The 9,515-nt window shown below is 59.4% G+C and overlaps 1 protein-coding gene across 3 annotated transcripts; it reads left to right on the forward strand.

The window, feature by feature from the left end:
• Positions 1 to 725: 725 nt before the first annotated feature.
• Upk3a (uroplakin 3A) lies at positions 726 to 7,170 on the forward strand. Of its 3 annotated transcripts, none has more exons than XM_005379483.2 (6): positions 726 to 951; positions 1,941 to 2,096; positions 3,109 to 3,388; positions 5,277 to 5,359; positions 6,189 to 6,378; positions 6,853 to 7,170. In XM_005379483.2, the coding sequence occupies exons 1-6, from the start codon at positions 900 to 902 to the stop codon at positions 7,010 to 7,012; spliced, it is 921 nt and encodes a 306-aa protein (XP_005379540.1). In that variant the 5' UTR covers positions 726 to 899; the 3' UTR covers positions 7,013 to 7,170. The 3 variants fall into 3 exon arrangements, with proteins under 3 accessions (XP_005379540.1, XP_005379541.1, XP_005379542.1); XM_005379484.2 differs by having other exon boundaries at positions 727 to 951; positions 6,222 to 6,378; XM_005379485.2 differs by having other exon boundaries at positions 734 to 951; positions 6,246 to 6,378.
• The last annotated feature ends 2,345 nt before the right edge of the window (positions 7,171 to 9,515 follow it).

Here is a 9,515-nt window from a genome sequence, read left to right on the forward strand (position 1 = left end):
ATTCTTAAACATAAAATGGATTTCAGATGCATGAGAGGTGTGAATTCCAGGTGCCAACCCCATCTCTACCTGCAAACACCTGCTTGGGAAGCAGGCATCAAAGCCCTCTTCCACCCTTTTCACTGAATCCCCTTGGAACTGAGGATCCAACCCAAGGCCTTCATATTGAGCTGTACCCCAAGTCCTTTTTAGTTTGTATTTTGAGACATGGTCACACTCGGTCACTAAACTGCCCAGGCTGGGCTGGAACTTGTGGCGATCCTCCTGCCTCAGCCTCCCAGAGTGCTGTGATTACAGGTTTGTATCACCACTCCCAGCTCCTCTTCCATCTTTTTGGAAGGGACCCTGAGCTGGGCAGCAGGATCCCTGCTTCCAGCAGCATCAGCGTTGTCAAGGAGGCCACCGTGGCCTGGTGAGGCCCTCCCCCTTCTGGGCTCCCCAGCCTTGGCCTTGCGCTTGGGGACTGAATGTCACACTTGTAGTGTCAGACAGTTCACAGACCTAGCACTTTATTTTTCATGCTGGCAGTTTTACCAAGGTTTTGTATACAGCAGGGGTTTCCATAGGGGTAGGAATTAGCGTCCCCATTTTACAGTATAGGAACTGAGGCTTCCAAAGGGGACGGGTAGCACCCAAGGCCCCATTAAGCAGAACAATTCTCCCAGGTGCCTGAACGCCCTCTTCCCAGCGCGCAGCGGATGCTTCTGCGACGGCGTGACAAAGGACCCCGGGACCAATTTGCCGGGGCGGGGTTTATGCAAATAGCCCGCGGGCGAGGCCGCGGATTGGCCGGCGCGCGCGGGGGCGGGGCGTGAGGAGAGCCCAGGCCGGCAGGTGCGCGCGGAAGAGGCCAGGTGAGCCACAGCTGGACCGCGCCCCGGCCGCTGCTGCCTTCGGTGATGCCTCCGCTCTGGGCGATGCTGGCGCTCGGCTGCCTGCGGACTGGCTCGGGTGAGCAGGGATGCTCGCGGGGAGGAGGCGCGGCCCGGTTGCGGGACCCTCCCAGGGAGGCCCGAGCGGAGCCTGGATGGGAAGCGGCCTGGGCGTCACTTATTCATTCTAGGAATGGGCACGGATTCCTGGTGCCGCGCGCCCAGGTCGTAGCCGCAGCCAACATTATGAGCTTCCTCTGTGGGACTCCGAGGGCTCAGGGGTGGCTCCTGCCCTGTGAGCGGTGTTGCGCGAGACCAAGATACAGAGGCCTGAGGGCGGACAGGGCCCCTGGACCGCGGGAGAGGGAGGACGGTTCCGCCCAGGGGCAGCATGGGCGAGTTTGGCAGGGGGGAGGCTGCGCACCCCGCTGCCAGAGCTTGGCATGGCTTGGGGTCGGGGGAGCTGAGCAAGAGGGCAGGTCGGAGCCGCAAAAGGGGCTGGTGGGGCACAGGGTCAGGTTCGCATGGTACAGAGTAGAAGGGCCCTCTTGCTTGGGTCCAGGTGAAGAGGAAGGGGTGGAGGACACGGCCCATGGGGCAGACACCGTGAGGGGCTGCAGTGGGGCTCTCAGTGACTGGGTATCTGCAGGGGGCAGCCAGGCATGGTGGCGGCGCCTGTAGTCCCAGCACTGTAGGAGGCTGAGGCAGGAAGATCACAAGTTCAAGACCAGTCTGGGCAATGTATGTAGCGTCTTAGAATACACACACACACACACACACACACACACACACACACACTGGAACTATAGCTCAGTGCAGTGCAGAGGCCTTGAGTTTGATCCCCAGTACCAACAAAGACGAAGAAAAAAGAAAAATTTGTAGGGGGAGAGAGTTTCTGGCAGGATGACCGGGAGGCTGGGGCCAGGGCACCCCTGGCATCTGAGACAGGTTCAGGAGGGGGCCCACGGCAGGGTGACGTGCAGCGCCTGGCACACAGCGGTAAGGGGTGGGGAGCACCGCGGCGTGGGCAGTCTGCGGGGTCAGCACCCGCCCGCATTCCTCCTCCAGCCGTTGACCTCCAGCCCCAGCTGGCCAGCGTAACCTTCGCCACCAACAACCCCACCCTCACCACCGTGGCCCTGGAGAAGCCGCTCTGCATGTTTGACAGCACAGAGCAGCTCTCGGGCTCCTATGAGGTCTACCTCTACGTCATGGCAGACTTGGGTAAGGGCCCCGCTTCTCCCCCGCGGCCCGGGAAGGGTCCACGCTCTCCCCGGCAGCGGAAGCAGGCAGGCAGTGGAGCGCTGCGTCCCCACAGTTGTGTCACCCAGCTGGCCCGAGCGCTGTGGCCAGCCCAGCGTGGTGCAGGCGCAGACCTGCCCCCAGCACCCGGCACCAGCCGCCGGGAACCCGCCTAGCCCGGGTCCTTCCTGCAGCTCCCCAGGGGCCAGGGGTGAGAGGCGAAGCCGAGCACTGGGACCTGGGGGACCTGCCTGACCCTCGGCCCTTTGTGGGCAGGAGCTCCAGCCTTTCCAGGGAAGGGGCCCGAGGACAGCTGCTCTCATCTACAGAAACCAGCCGTTTGCAGCAGCTCGCTGGGGCACTCATTTCATTCTCTCGGCAGACATTTGTTGGCCGCAGGCCCGTGTCTGGTCTGGGGGCACCATGCCGTGTTTGGGTACATTTCACTGCAGGCAGAGTGGGATCCAGAGAGATGGAGCCAGTTGTCCAAGACCACTTGGCCTGTGAGAAAGAGGCTGGGGACCCGGCGTAGGCCATCTGCCTCCACGTCGTGCGCCTGTCCCACAGGACCCCCTTTCTGTTTCACAGAAGGGATGGTCCTGGGCTGTTATGACAGGTGTACCGGTCAGCAGGGGTGGGGAGGCAGGTGCATTCTGAGATGAGATGGGGAAGCCGGGTGTGGTAGAGCATGTCTGTGATCCTAGTACTCAGGAGGCTGACGCATGAGGATCACTGTAAATTCAAGACCAGCCCAAACTACATAGCAAGACCCTGCCCAATAAAGCAAAACAAAACAAATTTAAAATAAGATAAGGTGGAAAGCTGGACACAGCACTCAAAGCTGAGAGGTGCTCCTTGTCTGTCTCCCCCACTGAAGTGGGGGGCCCTGCACATGGCTGCAGCAGATCAGAGGCTGGGGGCGTTTGATGAATGACTGAGTGAGTGCACTGAGCTAGCGTGGCCAGGATCCTTACTCTGGACTCTGCCTTTGCAGCTGGCTCCAGGAACACTTCCATACAGGACAGGGATGGGATCCCCCTGAAAACCACGTTCCAGCAAACCATGGGCGGGAGGACAGGTCCCTACAAAGCTGCTGCCTTTGACCTGACTTCTTGCAGTGACCTGCCCAGCCTGAATGCTGTTGGGGATGTGAACCAGGCCTCGGGTATCCTGGATGCCTACCTGATCAGGGTGGGGGACAACAGGACCTGTCTGTGGGACCCCAACTTCTGGGGCCTGTGCAACGCCCCGCTGTCAGCAGCCACAGCCTACAGGTGGGTGTGAGGAGCTGCGGGAGGCGGACCCAGTGGGGAGGGCACGGAGTAGGAGAAGCCACGTTCCTCCTGAATTTGGGTACTGGCACTGCCTGAGTCTCAGGCGGGCCGGGTTCTTGGGCTTGAGAGGTGCAGAGAGCCTGGGGCTCAGAAGGCCGGAGTTAGCTTACTGCTCTGCTGTCACTGCCCTAAAATTCTTAACTTTGGAACAAGGAGCTTCATTGTCACAGTGCGCTGGTCCCAGCAATTATGCACCTGTTATGGCCGAGCACATAGGGCAGTGAACTACAGTCCAGAAAGCTAGAGCTCCGCAGGCGGCCTCCCTCCCCGCCACACCTTCCTCCTGTGCCTTGAGCTGTCTCCACCCCAGAGGCGGGGTCCTGGCCCTCCATCAGACCTCAGGTTACGCCCACTCTGGTTGCCATGGAGACACTTAGGTTGGGGTCTCCAGAGGTTCCAGGCCTGTTTGGGACCACAAGCACTGTCCGCCTGCCATCCCCATAGAGTGCTTGCTTCCTGCCTCTGCCTCTGCCTCTGACCCTGCGGGGACAAGGTTCCTCCTGTCCTCTTCCCCAGCCCAGTACCTCTGAGCTGTGTGTCCTGTGGGAATACCTCCACGTCCATCCCCTCTGGCATCCTGTGCAAGCCACCCCGCCTCAGGGGCGAGAGGTGGGCACACCCCAAGAATGCACACCTTGAAACAGAGTCATGGGGTTCACCAAAACTCTGGATGAGCAGAGTTTTTGTTTGGTTTGGTTTTTGAGACTGGGTTTCACTATGTAGCCCAGGCTGGCCTCAAACTCCAAGTGATCCTTCTGCCTCGGCCTCCCAAGTCCTAGGATTATAGCCATGTATCTCAGAACTTTTTTTTTTAAATTTACTTTTCTCAATTTTGAGACAGAGTCTCACTAAGTCACTAACCTGCCAGGCTGGGCTTGAACTTGCAATCCCCCTGCCTCAGCCTCCCAGAATGCTTGAGTGTTAAAAACCACAGGCTGTAGACACTGCAGTCCACAAATCATCTGTCGCTTTTGACTGTGTGTGAACACTGAAGTAGGCTGTGGATGTTTGTACTCTCAAGACGTTTGTTGGGGTCCCTGTGCCAGGAATGTAGCTCTGACCCGAGGGCAGTGGGGTTGGCAATTGGTATCACCCCAGTTCCCTTTGTGGTCCCAAGGAGCAGGCTTGGAATAGCAAAGGGCAGAGTTGCCAGCAGATATGTGGGATCTGCCCAGCTTGTGCACACCATGGGCAACACGAAGTAAACACCTGTCCTGCAGAGGGGCACCGAAGGCTTTCTGGAGGAAGCTTGGGCTTAGTAACCTTCTCCTTGCCAAGACAAAATACTCACAAGTTAAAGGAAGAGAGTTCATTCTGGCTCACCCTTTGTAGAGGTTTCAGTCCATAGCTGGCTGGCTCCAAGACAGGGCGGCCTGGTAGAGGAGAAACGGTCCATGGCAGGGCAGGCGGGAAGCAGCAGGCAGCGGCAGCTGCCTTCTTCCCATCCCTTTAGGTCCCATCCAGGATAAAAGCCTATAGATTGGTGCCACCTGTACCCAGGGTGGGGCTTCTATTGTCCACACCCAGAACTATGCTAACTCCAATCAGTGGGCTAATTTAGTGCGACACAGCCTTAATCCCAGTATCACACAGCAAGGTCCAGCCAACTTTGAAAAGCCCCACCTATGAGCGAATGAGGCTTTGGTGGACATCTAGATACAGACCAGGACAGGAGGATGCGAGGGTGACAGTTGGCCAAGTCCCGCCCCCTCCTGTTGCCCGCCCAGGCCACCCTTGAGAGTCCCCTCTTCAGCCACGCTGCTCCCTCCAGCTCTCTGAGGCTGGGACACACAGGATGCTGGAAGTCCCTGGCTCTGTCTCCTTCCAGGTTCAAGTATGTCCTGGTCAACGTGTCCACAGGCCTGGTACAGGACGAGAGCCTGTGGTCAGACGCCATCCGCACCAACCAGCGTAAGTAGGGGTGGGCAGGGGTGGTGCCCCAGGGCCCGGAGGCCATGGCCAGGCTTGGGCTGTCTCCCTGGTATACCACCTGGCCCTTAAAACAGTCTAACCTGAAGCCAGGCATAGCGGTGCACACCCGCAATCCCAGCACTCAGGAGGTGAGGCAGGAGAATGGCCAGAAATTCAAGGTCAGCCTGAACTTCATAGCCAGCCCCTGTCTCAAAAAACAAAAATAAAAACAAGAAAAACCAGTTTAACCTGCAATGTTCCCTCCCTGTCTCTGCCCTCGAGGGCCAGGACAAGCTGGAGCACTTGATTCCTCCCCCTGTGGGGCTGAGCCGGCCCCCAGGGGAGCCTAGATCAAGGTCAGGTCTTTCTGCAAGGTCACTCCCCCTGCATCCCCCGGGGACATCCCCCCATGGGGTCCAGCTGAGCCAGCCAGAAGCCTTTTCACTGCCTCGCAGGATGCAGGTCTCCTCCAGGAAGAGTGGGAGAAGCGCCAGGGCTCACCTGGGGATCCCAACGGAAGCGAGGCTGCAGGGAGAACATGTGGGGCCACGTGCAGAGCCTGGGCTGTCACTCAGGGCTGTGTCTCCCCAGGGTGGTCCCCAAGGGGTGACACCGGCCAGAGGAGGGTGGGAGCCTCTGCCCACCTGGCTCCGCCAGACCAGCACTCCTGCTCGGCTTTGATTATTCCAATGTTGACCCCATCTGCCCACCTGAAGCCTTGAGTCGGTTTATAATAGAAAGTTGAAAGGGAGAGGAGGCCAGGAAGTCGGGATGCGGGAGGAGACGGTGGCTGACCTGGGCCCCATCCCTCCGGGCCCTGGGCGCCCAGGCAGCAGGACCCCTGCGTTGATCCATCTTCTAGGGGGTAACCGAGCCCCCTCCACAGCCACCCCCTACGCGGCCATCGACACGTGGCCCGGCAGGCGCAGCGGGGGCATGATTGTCATCACCTCCATCCTGGGCTCCCTGCCCTTCTTCCTGCTCGTGGGCTTCGCCGGCGCCATCGCCCTCAGCTTCGTGTGAGTGCCGGGGACACCCCTGACGTGGTCTGTGTGGGCCAGCACTAGAGGCGACCCCTGGGCAGAGGGGGTCCTGGAGCAGCCCGGCTGCGATGCGCTCAAATCACCCGCAGAGGGCGCCCCCACGCTGTTCCTGAGTTACTAAAAACCCCAGAACCTTCCTGACTCAGCTTCCCTTGAGAGCCTCTGCCTGTTTGAGTTCCTCAGACACCTTGGTGCCTGTGGACATGGGGACAGTGGCTTCTCATTGTCCAGCCCACAACGAGACCCGGAACTGTGTGGGTTCACCTTCACAGGTGGCACCTTCCTTATTCCCAGACCCAGCGTAAAGTGAGCGCTTCAGAAAGATCGGGCTTGGAGCGAAGGTTTGAGGGCACATCTGTGAGCATAATGGCTAAGGGTTAGGGCCGAGACACGGGGAGCTCAGGTCCACTCTGCTCCCCTGACCCCGGCTCTCACGGTGCCCTCCACCAGGGACATGGGCAGCTCTGACGGGGAGACGACGCACGACTCCCAGATCACACAGGAAGCTGTCCCCAAGTCCCTGGGGACCTCAGAGCCCGCCTACACGTCCGTGAACCTCAGGCCGCCCCTGGACCGGGCCGAAGTGTTCTCCAGCAAGCTGCAGGACTGAGCCGCCTGCAGGACCTCGGCTTCTTCCTCCTCCCCGAGGCCCGGGGCTGAGGACAGGGGCGGAAATAGGGTGGGTTGGTCCAGCTGTGGGGAAACTTAACGTGTCCCCAAGATGTGGAGTCCAGAAACAGTGACAGAATAAATGGGTCAGTGAAGGGGTGGGTGAGTCGTGTCCTACTGAAGGCTTGGCCTGTGTCCTTGCTGGTCAGAACTGCCGTGGTGAAACGGATACAGCCAGGCATGATGGTGCAGGCCTGTAATCCTAGCACACAGGAGGCTGAGGCAGGAGGATCATAAGTCCAAACCATAAATAAATAAGTGGCTGGAAATAAACTAAGTGTGAAGGCCCTGGGGTCAATCCCTGCTACCACAATTAAAAGAAAAAAAAAAGCCAGGCATGGTGGCACATGCTGAGGCTGAGGATCCCCAAGTTTTAGGCCAGCTTGGGCTACATAGCAAGACCTTGTCTCAAAAAACAAAACCAAAACAAAAAAAACAAGAAAGAACGTGGAAGCTAGTTGACTGTGGCCTCAGCCTCGGTCTCTCCATCTGTAAGATGGGCTGGATCAACCGGAGCCTTCCTCCAGGGGTGCTATGTGCACTAAAGCCCTGCAGCACCCCAAGTTCAGGTTTGAGACCCTAACTGTAGGTGGCATCATACCGGTTGCCAGGGCGGAGTCTTGGGATGGGGTCGTTCCCTCAGAAAGAGGCTGAACTCCCACAACTGCCAGCCGGCTCTCTCACCCCCCAGCACCCTCACTCCAACCTGCAGCCCCCAGGGCCCCGAGAAACAACGGCCGCTGATTGTGCAGCGCCCAGCGATGGTGCTGGAGGTGACAACCCCGCACCCTCAGCCAGTCTCTAGAGGGGCACCAGAGGGACGAGGGCTGGGGAGGTGGGGACAGAGCGTCCTGTCTGTCACAGGCTGCATTTATTTCCCTTTATATCTGAGGTGAAGTCCACACAACATAAAATTAACCTTTCTTATTTCAAAATAGTAAAACTGCTGGGATTCAGCCCAGGGCCTTGCACAGCCTTGGCAAGTGCCACGCCCTCAGCTCTAAGCTTTTCAAGCTCTGGATTTCCCATTCCCAAACACCCATCCCCCCAAAGGGCTCTCAGGGCCTCCGAAGCAGCCGCACCCCTGCCTCAGCTCCCCCAGGCCCCGGTGACCGCCCGTCCCATCCCATCTCTAGACAACAGCTTGCTCGGGACATTTCACCTGGAAGGAATTGCCTGGTGCAGTGGTGCATGCCTGTAATCCAGCGCTCTCGAGAGGCTGAGGCAGGAGGGTCACAAACTCCAGCCCAGTCGGGGTAATTTAGTGCCTTTGCAAGGCCCTGTCTCAACATTAAAGAATAAAAAAGGGCTGGTCAGTCCCCAGAGCGCGGGTGGGCGCTCCCAACACACAAGCTGAAGCAACCAGACTGCTTGCCGCCTACCTGCTGGGCAGATCTGTCCCGGGCCTGGAGTCACGGCTCTTCGCCCATGGGCTCCGCAGACTGGGCCCTGGGGACGCCTCGGGCCTCCCCTGAGGGTTTGGTCCCCTCCTTTGTTCCCACTAAGACTCCACTGAGAGGGGCTGCTGGTCCGGTGAGGAAACCACAGGTCGGATTGGACAAGTCTGACCTACACATTCACCCCTGGCCTTAGGTGAGGACCTTCGCCTCTGGATGCCTCAGCTTCCCTGTCTGTATTTGGTTTGTTGTTTTGTGTTTCTGAGACAGGGTCTCACTCTATTGCCCAGGCTGGTCTTCAACTCCCGGCGATCCTCCTGCCTCAGCCTCCTGGGTGCTGAGATGACAGGCACAGGCATGCGCAGCCAGGCCCGGCCATTTCCCTGTTTGTAAAGTGGGGGCTCTGAAGGGAACCCACCCTCAGGGGTCCAGAGTGCCTGGGGACCATTGTCCTTGTGCCTGTGTCATCCTAGGCGCTGGCCCTGGCTCATGAGGGCCCACCGCAGGGCCTGGGGCCCGGAAGCCAGGTGAAGGTCTGGCTCTTCCTGTGGCTCTGCCCACTCTGCGCTGGGCAGGGCAGGGAGTGCCCAGCAGTTCCTGGGAGCATTCATCAGTGCTTCGTGGAGAGTGACACATCGGTGACAGGAACGCCCAGCCCACCTTTGTCACATTCAAGGCCAGCCAAGGGCTGTGTGACAGGCGAGCTGGGGCAGGGACCGTGAGGCGCTTCGGGGCTCTGCAAGGTCCAGGCTGGAGGCCACACACCGGAGGCGCAGGCGGGGACAGGAGCTGGCGGGGAGGGTCGCTCTGTGGGAAGCTGAAGAATGACGTGCAGCCGCAGGAGGAGGAGGGGGACGAGGACAGCCGGCCAGGGCCCCTGCGCATGAGGTGATGCCCTCGACACCAACAGAGGAGAGCAGCCTGGATTGGGAGACTTTAGGAGAACACGTTGGGCATGGTGGCGCACACCCGCAATCCAGCACTTGGGAGGCCGAGGCAGGAGGATTGCTGTAAGTCTGAGGCCAGCCTGGGCTACATAGCAAGACC

The sequence above is a fragment of the Chinchilla lanigera genome, unplaced genomic scaffold (genome assembly GCF_000276665.1).
Source record: "Chinchilla lanigera isolate Chin_1 unplaced genomic scaffold, ChiLan1.0 scaffold00012, whole genome shotgun sequence".
Classification (NCBI taxonomy): domain Eukaryota; kingdom Metazoa; phylum Chordata; class Mammalia; order Rodentia; family Chinchillidae; genus Chinchilla; species Chinchilla lanigera.